Source organism: Hylobates moloch, unplaced genomic scaffold (assembly GCF_009828535.3).
Source record: "Hylobates moloch isolate HMO894 unplaced genomic scaffold, HMol_V3 SCAFFOLD_14, whole genome shotgun sequence".
In the NCBI taxonomy this organism is placed as follows: Eukaryota; Metazoa; Chordata; class Mammalia; order Primates; family Hylobatidae; genus Hylobates; species Hylobates moloch.
This window is the reverse complement of record NW_026652289.1, coordinates 79556133-79568882: the sequence shown is the minus strand read 5'-3', so window position 1 is coordinate 79568882 and position 12750 is coordinate 79556133. Positions and strand designations below refer to the sequence as shown.

At 44.5% G+C, this 12750-nt stretch overlaps 1 protein-coding gene and 1 long non-coding RNA gene across 2 annotated transcripts in view; one reads left to right on the top strand and one right to left on the bottom strand.

The window, feature by feature from the left end:
* Positions 1-261: 261 nt before the first annotated feature.
* Positions 262-4223, bottom strand: GJD2 (gap junction protein delta 2). Its single transcript, XM_032175091.2, has 2 exons — positions 3643-4223; positions 262-2598 (listed from the first exon to the last, which is right to left on the bottom strand). The coding sequence occupies exons 1-2, from the start codon at positions 3711-3713 to the stop codon at positions 1704-1706; spliced, it is 966 nt and encodes a 321-aa protein (XP_032030982.1). The 5' UTR covers positions 3714-4223; the 3' UTR covers positions 262-1703.
* Positions 4224-4308: 85 nt separating this feature from the next.
* The window catches only part of LOC116481843 (uncharacterized), a 58002-nt gene continuing 49560 nt past the window's right edge, over positions 4309-12750 (top strand). The window contains exon 1 of the long non-coding RNA XR_004251645.1: positions 4309-4446. This is a non-coding gene — a long non-coding RNA (uncharacterized LOC116481843). The remainder of the gene's footprint in view (positions 4447-12750) is intronic.

The window sequence follows — 12750 nt, the reverse complement described above, 5'->3', positions numbered from 1 at the left end:
GAAATGGAAAGGAGTTAATAAATAATACAATTTGAATATCTCACTGCTCCCTTATGAACATTCATAAAACATTGATTTGGAAGAAAATATCCATGAAAAGTCTCTCTTCATCTGTTAGTGGCTGATTGAATTTTATTGGTCATTCCTCAAATATTATTCAACCATCACTTACTTCCTACCCCCAATGTTTTGCTGTTATAACATTTTTGATCATGCATTTAAATAAATATACCCCAAATCAAAAAGTGCAGACTCTTCCCATTTTACAAAAAAAGGCAAGAACTTTATTTTAAACAAATTCTTAGTTGTGTGTTACACCATGTCCATATCTAAATCAAAAATGATAATGATAATTCAAAGGGAACAAAGCGCTTCATAAAAGCACATTACCCAGATATTTCTCTTGGCCAATATTTTAACTAAATACAAAGTGGATATGAAAGGTACAGTATGGCACTTAAATAAATAAGAGCAAAAAGAAGGAAACATATTGACAGTCCAATGCAATAGGTTTTTGAACCTTTGGTATATGTCTCAAATAAGTCACCGTAAACATATGTTAGCCAATAGTGTTTAGTTCCAGGTCTTTTAGGCCAGTAATTTTGTATGTGTGTGTGTATGTGTGTGTGTGTTTCAAAAAGTAACTGAAAATATAATAAATCAGGATTGACATGGGATGATTAAGGTCTCTGGTGTAAGCACACAGGTAAATTCAAATCATGGCAAAATGACCGTGCAGCTGTGTTGCACAACAAAACTATGTAAGAAAATGAGTGAGATACACCAGTTACAAATGCTGTGGCTCAGGTAGACACTCTTGATATTAACCAAAAAAAGTCTTTTTAATGTTAACCAAAGTCCACAAGCTGGAAGGCAGAAATATCCTGACGCTCATAAGCATGTGCCTAACACTGCAACAACAATCTCACAAAAGTATTGTAGTTGCATATTGCAATTCCCTCCCTCCCACCCATCCCCCATCCCTAGTAAACAGCACCAGTGCAGTTTGAGTTAGAAAATTGGAACTATTGAGACATTCCTAAGGTTTTCATCATGACTAAGGGCCAGTCAGATGGGGCTCTAATGAAAACCTCTGCCATGGCCGTTCTCCAATAAGCACCCCATGTAATTCCCTCTAAGTTTGCAAATAAACCATATTAGGTCTAATGTAAGGCCAGATTCTGAAAAAAAAAAAAAAAAAAAAAAGCTGGCATGCTATTCTGGATTGAGGGAAAGGGGCATGCTGGTGGGGGAGATACATGAAGGGTGCCTCAAGGATGTTTGTCCCATGGCTCAGGATAAAGGGATGGGTTGAGATAGGTCACAGATTTTATATCAATGAAGTACTCAACTCACACCATTCACCAGAATAAAGAGCTTAGCAGGGCTAAGTCCTACTTGGTAGCTGTGCAAGTTCAGCATTATCAGGATCAGGCTGGGCCATAAACAGAAAGGGCCCAAAGAAGTCTAATTGATCCATTTCATCACTCTACCCAATTGTCTCTGTGGAACCAATTAGGTGATATGTGAAAATGGTTCCACTTTTCCTCCTCTCCCATTGATGCAAAATCTTCTTTTATCCAGTCTTATCCTACATCTTAATGGTGAGGGTCACATAAATGAGGGTAGATACAGTCACCTCTGAGCGGTCATCTGCCTTGGGGCTCCTTGCCGTCCTCCAGACCTTCATGAAACCTGCCCTCTCACACATAGGCAGAGTCACTGGACTGAGTCCTGCCAAAATTGGGAACACTGACCCTTGGCAGGTCCTTGTTACGAATCTCATAGATTGACTTTCTCTTGGCCTGAGCCCCTCGCACAGCCAGCTTGATCTTGCGCCATCCCAGGTGGTTGAGTTCAGCCAGGTTGAGCACAACACAGATGCCACTTACAGCAAACATGAACACTAGAAAGACAGTCTTCTCAGTTGGCCGGGACACGTAACATTCCACCTCCTTGATGCAGGGGTAGCGGTTACACTCATACAACCCTGGGACACTAAAGCCATAGAGAAAATATTGGCCCACCAGGAACCCAATTTCCAGGGCATTTCGGAACACCACTTGGATAATGTAGAAGCGGGAGATGCCTTCCTGCCTTCTGAGCTTGGATTTTGATGCAGTGCGTAGCCCTGATGGGTGTGGAGTCAGCTCCTTAACCTCTAAACAATCTGGCTCTGTCTCCTTACTGGTGTTCTCTGTGTTCTGTAGCACTCCATTGACAATAGCATTTTGCAACTTCTTATCTTCTCGTTTGCCCCCACCACTGCCCCCACCCCCAGTTCCTCCAGGACCTCCTATGGACTCAGGGGGTTCTCTGTCCAGAGCTAGGAAGACAGTAGAGTAGCGGCGTTCTCGCTGCTTGGCGGACTGGTGCACAGAGTAGGTGATGAAGCAAAGACTGGGGGTACACACCATTATGATCTGGAAGACCCAGTAACGTATGTGGGAGATGGGGAAGGCGCGGTCATAGCAGGCCTGGTTACAGCCGGGCTGCAGGGTGTTGCACACAAACATGGTCTGCTCATCATCGTACACCGTCTCCCCCACAATGGCCACAATGAGGATCCGGAAGATCACCACCACAGTCAACAGAATCCTGAGCAGAGGAACAGGGAGGGAGAGAGGTTCTCACGGGCTGCGTCACTGACAGGAAACCCCTGCTCCTCCCTTCCCTTTGCTGGTGTTTACCAGTCGTTTGACTGGGGAGCTGTCCATCCCGGGCTGGTACTGAACTGGGAATCTGGGAAAGCTTTTTGTCTCTTCCTTTTCTGCTGAGTGCTGGTAGGCTGGGAATATTTCATATTATAGAGATCCCAGGTACACACAGCTCCATACACTGGACATAGTCTACTTGCAACAGATAGATTTCCTCTCTATATATAGAATGTATAGAAACACAAAACACACCTTCACTCTGGATATGGTAAATGCACACAGAATACCTTTACAGAAGGTGCATGCTTCAAGGTCTACACACAGGGTGTGTATGAAACTACTCCATGTGTATATTTTGTTTATTCTCAACATGAATATTAAATTTAATGCTTTATATAAGCAGATGGCTATGAATATATATTCATATATATTGAACTCATATATATATAAAGCTAGGTAGATAGAGACATAGATATGGATACAGACACAAAAATGGCAATTGGGTGTGTAGGCTTGGTAAGTTTACACCGCCAAATAAGTTTGGTTTAGTAATTATTTGTTGAGAAAAGAGGCATCTGCTCTGAAGAGCAAATCCATCTCCCCATTTGCCCTTCTCTGTCCAAATGCAATCCTGCCTTCTTTGTAGATTCTATTTAGGGAACCGAATGGAGATTGGCTCTGACTCTGGAGAGTGGAGGGACCAAGACTGAGCCAGCGGCTCCTTTTCTGATGTGGGAAGAGTGAAGCCCCAGTGCTGCTTGATGGGGAAGGGATGGGCAGCTGGTCAGGAGTGGCTAGAGGAGGGGGGCATCGCGGGGTGTCGGGTAATCCCTCATCGCCGGGAACACCGGGGCCTTGACCTAGGACGATGGGAAGGAGGCAGAGGACGGACTGGGGATTGGAGCGGGGGACTCAGTCCAGGTGTGAGAAGGGACTCCCGGGGCCGCCCGACGGGGCCCGCTGACCGCCGGCTTGGCGCCCTTACCTCCCGATCATAGTGGAGTGCTGCTGCACCGCGGCTTCTAGCAGCCTCTCCAAGATGGTCCATTCCCCCATCGCTGTGCATCCGGAGGCAGCAGACAAAGACTGGGCAGCACCGGGCACGTTCCCGCTCCTGGCCCCTCCCCGGGCCGCACCTCCAGAATGGGAGTGAATTGCCTCCCAATTAAAGAAGCAATTTTTTAAAAAATCCTAGAATCCCCCTTTCCTTTTATTGTACTTAAAAGAGAAGAAATGGGGAAAGAAATCCAAGCGCGTCCCGACCGATGGGGCAGTTGGCGCTGTCCAGAGAGAGGGCACGAACCTCGGGCGCTGTGCGGGGTTCGGGTCTGGATCCCGCGGACGCCGGGACGAGGGGCGGGGCGGGGTGGCAGCCTGTAGGTCCTCGAGCACTCGCCCGCCCAAGAGAGGTCTCGGCGCCGCTCTCCGCCGCAGGTTGGGGGCCGGGGGAGGGTCCGGGCACCCGCTCTGTTCCTGCTACTTCGGCGGGCACCTGGCGCTCCGGCGCGGCAGCCTGCGAGGCCAGGGCGGAGCGCGCGGAGCCGAATGCTGGGCTCGGGGATCCGCGGCCGCCGCCTCTAATCCGCCCTTAAGTAGTCTCCGCCTGCGTCACGCCAGGTCGGCGGAGGGGAGCAGAGCGCGCCGTGCGGCTGTCGCTGCGCGTCGGAGCCCGAGGGGCCGGGGACGCGCGCGGGGGGAGAGGGGCAAGAGTCCTGGGGGCCTGGCGGGGAGCGGGGCAATTTCGAAAAGAAGGACTGCAGCGCCCCTCGGGACTTCTCGGGGAGCCCAGGTAACCTCACCTGACCGCCAGACCCAAGCAGGCGGAGGGGGAGCCGGGAGAGGACGCGTGGGTGAGTGGGGAGGGGAGTGAGAAGGTATCTTCTCTTCTCTCGGTGCATCCCTCACCTTTTAGCTTTTTGCCTCCGGGAGACAACTGAAATTCCTTCCCTAGATGGAGATGTTGGCTGAGGGAGGGCGAGTGGGGGCGACCACTTTTAAATCTCCCTTAGGGGACAGAGTGGCTGAGAGTGCTTCTGCAGAGTGGCTGCGGTTCGGTGCCTCTGTGGATCCGACAGTGGAGTGAGAAAGGCTTGATGGGAATCCATTTAGGCTGAAGGGTAAATGCAGGTGTGGAGCTGTCTCTCGGTATAGGGGTCAGGGTACACGAGCGCATCTAACAGGTGCCTCGCAAAGAGCGAGTGGGGTGGCCATGGTTAAAGGTCTCGCTTCCCCTTGCCCTAACCCAGATGCTCGGCTCTTTTTAAATTATTATTATTATTTTACTAATGGGAAGGGCGGGCGGGGTACTCGTCAGGTAAACTGTGATTTGATCTGAATTTAAGACCCAGTATTCTGGTAGCAGAAACAGAGCCACTCACAGCCTCATCCTGCCCCCACTTTCCTTACTGGGTTTGGCTTTCTCCCTTCAACCAGCCGATCCCGGTTTTTAAAATTCACATTGTATTGTCAGTTCTGTCTAGAGCAACTACTTAATTGGTCGCTGAAAAATGGAAACAATCTCACTAAGCTGCTAATTAGCCCAGGGGTCAGTATTAAGAGACACTGTAGCTGGGAGTGTTTGATGTAAATGTACCAAAAGTCCATTGGGAAAGTAGTTGTCATCCTTTTGAAAACACGACCTTGAAAGGGTTGCTAACTTGTCCTAGGCGTATAAAGGGACTTGTCCTAGGCATATAAAGGGACCTAGCCTTAATTATCCACAGGGATCATAGCACATATGTGTATTACATAAGCCACACCATGGTGAGCCTTCACTTCTGGAACAACCGAGGTGGTTGGGTAGTTGGTGGCCCAGGGACTGGGAAGAAAGGTGCAGGGCATGGCCCTCAGTCCACTCACAGTGTACTTCTTCATAAAATGATGTTTAAACACACAGTCTAAGCTTTGCTGCCAGAAAGATCACTGAAATCCTCTGCTAAGGTTGACACCTTTACCCCAAGAAAGCAGCCTTTCACTGCAAAGGAGTAAAAGAGTCCACTAACAATGGAGAGAGGGATAAAGTGATTTATTAGTTTCCTTCTGAACACGGAGGAGGTTCAAGGGTGAGGACGAATGGATACCCTATTATCCACTGAACACGGGGGAAGTTCAAGGGTGAGGACGAATGTATACCCTATTATCCGGTTAGCTTCCAGATGGAATGGTGATCCCCTAGCCCAAACTTGGTGTGTTTTCCCAGGTTTCCCTTCTACTCCCCTTGGCCCTAGGTCCCTGTATTCCCTTCTTGTCTGGCAGACTCTCATATAGTAAATGATCTTAGCCAAGAAGTGAATGAGTAAGTCCAGAGGGAAATCTGTTTAACATCTTTAAATGTCCCAAAATAGGCTGCACAACTCAAAATTGTCATTTTATGTGTTGGCTTTCTCAAACCACTAAAGATTATGATCCTAAGAACATAGACTGCAGGAAATGCAGTTTTCAGACACTACGCTATGACTGAATTGTTGATCACTTGTGTATTATTTTGAAATATACTTTAATATGCTATATAGATTCCACATATAAACATGTGTAAACAACATAGGTGTATAAATGCACAAAGATGCATATATATAGAACCTATATTTTAAAACTCATCGGTTGGACTGTGTAGGCTACTTTTAAATAAAAATCTTAGTCTCACCACCACACTTCAGAAATAACCATTTTTATTTTTAATAACCACTCATAAATTTCACAGTTACTACATTGTACTTCCTCCTTCAAGTCCAGTCAACTCCATTTTCAATTAATAATTTGTTCTGATAAAACAAATGGGCATTAAATGTGAAATGGTTCTCTGTGGATCCGGGCATCTCTCAGTTTCCTCAGGGCATTGTATCTTCTTGATAGATTCCGATTATCTCAACTCTCCTCTGATTGAATACCCCCATTTAAGGCAGCTTGGAAGTTCTTTCCATTACATCTTATTTAAGAGCCATTCTGTTTATCAAAGTAATAGTTTTGGATGAAAAACAATGAAATTCTTAGAATGCTCACAGAATAAACTTTGCTGCACAACAGACTGTCTGGGGATCTTCATTAAAAATACAGATGCTGCGGCCGGGCGCGGTGGCTCACGCTTGTAATCCCAGCACTTTGGGAGGCCGAGGCGGGCGGATCACGAGGTCAGGAGATCGAGACCAGGGTGAAACCCCGTCTCTACTAAAAATACAAAAAATTAGCCGGGCGTGGTGGCGGGCGCCTGTAGTCCCAGCTACTCGGAGAGGCTGAGGCAGGAGAATGGCGTGAACCCGGGAGGCGGAGCTTGCAGTGAGCCGAGATTGCGCCACTGCACTCCAGCCTGGGCGACCGAGCGAGACTCCGTCTCAAAAAAAAAAAAAAAAAAAAATACAGATGCTGCAATCCCATCCCAATTCTGCTAAATTGAAATCTATGGAAACAAGATTGAGGTAGCTGTATTATTAACAGGTTCTCATCCGCGGCTGCAATAACAAGAAAAACCTGAGAACTTTTAGTTCCGTGACTATTAGGGCAGGAGTGAATCTTAGGGATGAGGAAATCTATCATCCATTTGTTTCATAGATGTTAAAACTGACCCAAAGCTTAGATAGCTTGCCTAAAATCATATGGGTAGCAAAGGAAAAGCTATGAAGAATGTGGTATTCAGAATCCTAGAGAAGATCAAAATTATTTAAAAGTATGAAAAAAATGTGATATTTGAAGAAGAAAAGGGGAATTAAGGTGGGAACATGCTCACCTCCAAACACTTAGAGGAAAAAAATACCTAGATTGTTGACCTTGCAAATCTATGTCTTACCAAATAGTATTTTCCATTAACAGAGCAGGGAAATATTCTCCACATCTAGTGGGAAAAACTGCAAAGGCATGGAGCAAAGGGTGTGGTTGAATGTTATAATGCAGGAGAGAATGTAGAGTTACTAACAATGATTCCATTTACTACATAGGGATGTCTGGATTTGTTCTTATCCTTGTATGTGCTCAAAATTTCATTCCCTTCTCAACCACAGACTCCCAGGTGAACCTTTCAGCTTTGCAGCTTCAAATGTTTTGTAAATGAGACCTCATAGAAGCTTTGTATATGTTGTAAGAATGAACATTAATCTACTGACCTCTATTATACTGGACTGTAAATTCCTAGAGATCAGAGAGCATGCTCATATGTCATGGTTCTTTTCATAGCATCTTTAAACTCAAGCATTTGTTGAAAGAGAAGGTCAGCTATTCTGGCTCTCTATTCCCCTCAGCCTGGCAGAACTGCACTTCTCCTGAGGAGAAGTGGGTCCTGGGTGTCCTCCACAATCACAAGTAATATTCAAGTCAGAAAGGAGAAAGGGGCTCCCTTTGCGAAGTGAAACTTCCTACACGCTTAGGATAGCCTGGACCCCTCAATAGAAAGCCTTCTTACTGACCACCAGCCCCCTGCCCTCACTTCCATTCTTCTCTCACTACTGCAGTCCAGACACCCGCTGAACTAACCGGGGGAATGCTGCTGAGCAGGTAAGGCTTGGGCTGCAGCATCAGAGAGGCAACCCCAGCGAGCTGAGCTCAGTCCTGGATACATCTGCCCTGGGAAGGACCAGCATCTGTAGCCTCCTGAAATTTGTGTGGCATGGGAGGGACTGCATTCGATTTGGAATTGATCTCTGTGTTGAATTCTCCTACATTTCATTCACAAACAGCTAGGATTAACTGAGCTTTATCTCCCCCAGTGACCTACGTACATCTGTTTCCTAATGAAATCATCAAATTGTCTTCTTAAGGGTCAACCCCAACCTGTCTTGGGAGACTCAAAAGAACATAAGTGGAAGATGGAATCTATTTTTCTTTGCTGCAAAGTGGTTTTTCTCTTTTTTTTCTTTCGTGTGTCCTTCCCTATGTATAAGCCTCAGTTCAAATGTTTAGGAAAACACTTGTTTTTGCTGTTCAGAAAAAATTTATGAAGCAATGTTTCCAAAGAGAGTAGAGCTGTCCAACGTACCAATCTTAAGTAGCCCTAAATATAGTGGCTTGCTTTGTGGTCTAAGATTCTCCAGAATCTGCTATCTTCAAAATTATTTTGCCATCTCATGGACCCAAATGCTAAATCATGTCTTAGGCCCAAGAGATTATGTATCCAAATGGTAGGGAAATCTGAAGTCTTCTGCCTGCTAGTTCTTTGAATAAAAGAGTATATATCCTTTAAAAAAATTACATATACAAATTCCCCCATTCCCCGACTACCTTATATATAGAGAATATACCTATGTGTAATAATATCTCAGAGATTAATGTAATATGGTATTGTGGCCAAAGCAGATGTGTGAAATCACAGCAAATAAATTAACACTGCATTAAGAATCAAATCATCCCTGCTGACACATAATCTTTCACTTTTATATCAAGTCGTGATTCCCATTCACATCAGGAGCTTCCCAGAGGGGCTCGTTAAACCTGCACAAAGAGATTTGTTTGAAGTCAGTGCTATTCCCATGAATAGCATTCAGCTACAGTGCAGAAGAGCCTGCCTGCCTGGTGTCTAGGCACCCTTCCCTTCACTCTCATTGTTGCTGTCCAGCCAGAGGCCCAGCAAGGCAGGATATAGCAGGGCTTCCTGCTGAGTGCCTTTCTAGTCTGTATGAAAGAGATGAGGAAATTGCAGGAGAAATGCACATCGGTAGGACCTGCCCTTGACAGAACTGTTAAGCTGGGAGAATATATTTCTTTTCCCACATGTGCCCTTCCTGCTCTTCTTCCGCATCAGAGTGTACTGCTACAAGAGCTAAAAGTTGAATCCATCCTGGTGCCAAGATTATTACGAGGAATTGATATTCATCCCAAAGGAAACTTCTCTAAGATATGAAGCTTATATTCAAGTATCCTTCTTGTGCTCATAATTGTATGTGGACTCCCCTGGTTGCCTGATATCTTGACTCCCTGAAATTCAGCTAATTTCTGTTTTTGCTGGGACTCTGGGAGCTCAGGCATTACGCAGCACAGAGGCTTTTGTATTTTTCTAGTTCTTGTCAACTACTTGCCTTCTGATCAACTCTTAGGCACCAATAGTCAAATCTAGTGTGAAGAGCCTCTTGTTTCTGCAGCTGAGGTGAGGCTGGAAAGGAGCTACCTCTCACTTATCACTCACCTCATGCTCAGCCAAGGGTTTGTCACGAGCATGGACTCTAACTTGCCTGTGTGATCTGGTTCAGTCATCTCTGACCTTCAGATTCTCACACTGTCTCTTTTTGGTATGTACTCATCATTCTACCTTGACTATAGACTGCCTTGGTCAACTCTCTCCTGGAACTTACCTTGAATTCATATCTTATTGACCTTGGAGCCTCCCACCATTGTGCTTCATGCAGTCCCTGCATGTCACTCCACCACCATAAAGGAAAGTAATCCGATAAACGAGCGCACACCAGAGTGTTAATAACCAATAACCACTTAATGTATTATCCTTCTCAGAAGAATTATCCTCATTTAAGTTGCAAAGCCTTCATCCAAAGAAATGAAATTTCCTAGGTAGTTTTCCAAACACTATGCATAAGGAGAGAATAGCTGTTTGGGGGCAAGGGTGTAGTGTTATGAGCCCTCCCAAATGACACCACACAAGCACTTGCTTCTTTTATTGATCAACAAAGTGCTCCTACTTGTGGAAATACAGAAATTACACAAATGCAATGATTCTTAAACTTTACTACACCATAGAATCACATGGGGAGCTTCGAAAAATCCCAGTGCCTAAGCTGTACCCCGACCAATTAACTCAGCATTTCTGGAGGTGAGATCTATGCTTTAATATATATTTTTAAAACTCTCCAGGTGATTTCAATATGCAGTCACGTTTGAGCACTAATGCAATGATATATGCTACCCACTACTCAGGCATAACAGCCTTGCAGGGCTTTTTCCTCATGCTGGGGATGGTGCTTCCGGACACAAAGTCCAAATTTCATTCTGAAAATGTGTTCATGTGGTTCTGTATGTACTTAATATAATCCATACAGGCTAAGTAGTTAGTTGCTAAACTGCAAACACCCATCTCATTTCATCTCAGTCTACTCCTGGCCATCTGGTCCTCTGTATTCCCATTACAGGGCCATGTGTGTATTAATGAAATGATTGCATCCGATTACATCTTTTATTCAGAGGACAAGAAGAACGGTCCATGGATTTTGTGCTCCAGCGTCACTGTTTCTGTCATGATGTCAATAATTACATTTTTCTATTTTATGCAGAAGTGGGATGGTCTTCCATTAAGGTAAGAGTATAAATCAAATGTGTTATTGCTTACAATACAATTTCAATACTGCTGTCTGGGGTCTATGGAATAGATATTTCAATCAAAAGCATAGAATTTCCTGAGCCAGATACTTTTTAGTGGCCTCGATTTTAAAATGTCTGTTGTATAGTTCATAATAATGACCAAGTTGTGACAACTGATACAGAGGAGGAATCCACTAAGAGCTGAGCTAGTCACTTTTTTCTCTAATTTTGCTAAACTTTATCTCTACAACAGGTCAGATGATCAGAAAGCTACATGTCTAGACTGGTATTAATCTGTCACTGCTTGGTGGTATAGCGAATGGTGTGGGGTAAGGACTAACTTCTTAACCCAAATACTTTCCACAGCCTTTTGTGTTATTGTTGCAACCAAGGCAATTCTCTTCCTAAGGAAAATTATAGTGCCAGCTGTTCAAATAAAAACAAATTTTCCTTCTTGTGACACTCGAATGAACAAATATGAATAAAAAATGGATGAATAAGTTAACAGCATGGTATTCTCTCTTTATCAACTAGTCACATTATCTGTTACACCTCTACCTTTCTGGAGTACACATCTAAAAAACTGATAGATGTGCATGTATATCTACTGTGTGTGCACATGCACCGCTACAACCAAATTCTTCCAGCCCATTAATATTTAATCTTTACAGATACAGATTCTTAGCCCTCTCATTCATTCATTTGTTGAATAAAGATTTATTCTTTGCTTACTATGTGCCAGGGAGATATAGCAGTAAACAAAACAACATGGTCCCTGACCTCATGGAGTTTAGAATCTAGCAAGAGAGGCATAGACTATTTAATCAAACATTAATTAACCAAGTAATCTAAAGTACTAAAGTGTAATTTTAAAACTGTGGTAAGTAACTACTGTAGATAGCTCTGAGATGTGCAGCCCTGAGTGCAGAATGGGGCAGGGAGGGGCTGACCTACTTTCTGGGGGAGGGTTAGGGACTGAAAGGGAATCTTCAGCTGAGCTCTAAAGGAAGAGGAAGCCAGATGAAAGAGGTGGAAGAAGAGCTTTCTGAGCTGGAGGAACAGCAGTAAACAGGCCCTGTGGTAGGAAAGAGTCGCACATTCAAAGAACTGCAAGGTCTCTCTGGCTGGTTCACAGCAAAGGAGAAAGAAGTTTGAGACAAGGCTGGAGAGACAGGCAGGGCCATATAGGCTAGGATAGAGATGTTGGCATTTTTCCTAAGAGTAATGTGCAGCATTTGAAGGCATGTAAGAGGGAAGTGACATGACATTTGTTTCTTAAAGTTCAATCTATTTGCATTACAGTTAGAATAGATTGGAGGAGGTTGGCAAGAGTGCATGCAAGAAACCTAGTGACAATACTACCATTGCTAATTGGTTATACTCAATTTCAAGCACACCTCAGAGATCATTTGTGTCCAGAGCACTGCAATAAAGCAAATAGCGCAATAAAATGAGTCACATAAATTTTTGGTTTTCCGGTGCATATAGATGTTATGTTTAGGCCGGACACAGTGGCTCATTCCTGTAATCCCAGTGCTTTAGGGGGCCAAGACAGGAGAATTGCTTGAGCCCAGGAATTTGAGACCAGCTTGGGCAACACTGGGAGACCCTGTCGCTACAAAAGAAATTTAAAAATACCTGGGCATGGTGGCACGTGCCTATATTCCCAGCCACTCAGGAGGCTGAGGTGGGAGCATCACTTGAGCCCCAGAGTTTGAGGCTGCAGTGTGCCATGATCATATCTCTGCACTCTATCCTGGACAACAGAGTGACACCCTGTCTCAGAAACAAAACAAAACAAAACAAGCAAACAAAACACTATGTTTGCACTATATTGTAGTCTCTTAAGTGTGCAATAACATTG

Excerpts from the sequence above, each read along its gene's own strand:
- GJD2 (XM_032175091.2), bottom strand. The coding sequence starts at position 3,713 with ATGGGGGAATGGACCATCTTGGAGAGGCTGCTAGAAGCCGCGGTGCAG. Across the intron at positions 2,599-3,642 it reads CACTCCACTATGATCGGGAG|GATTCTGTTGACTGTGGTGG; the intron begins GTAAGGGCGCCA and ends TCCTCTGCTCAG.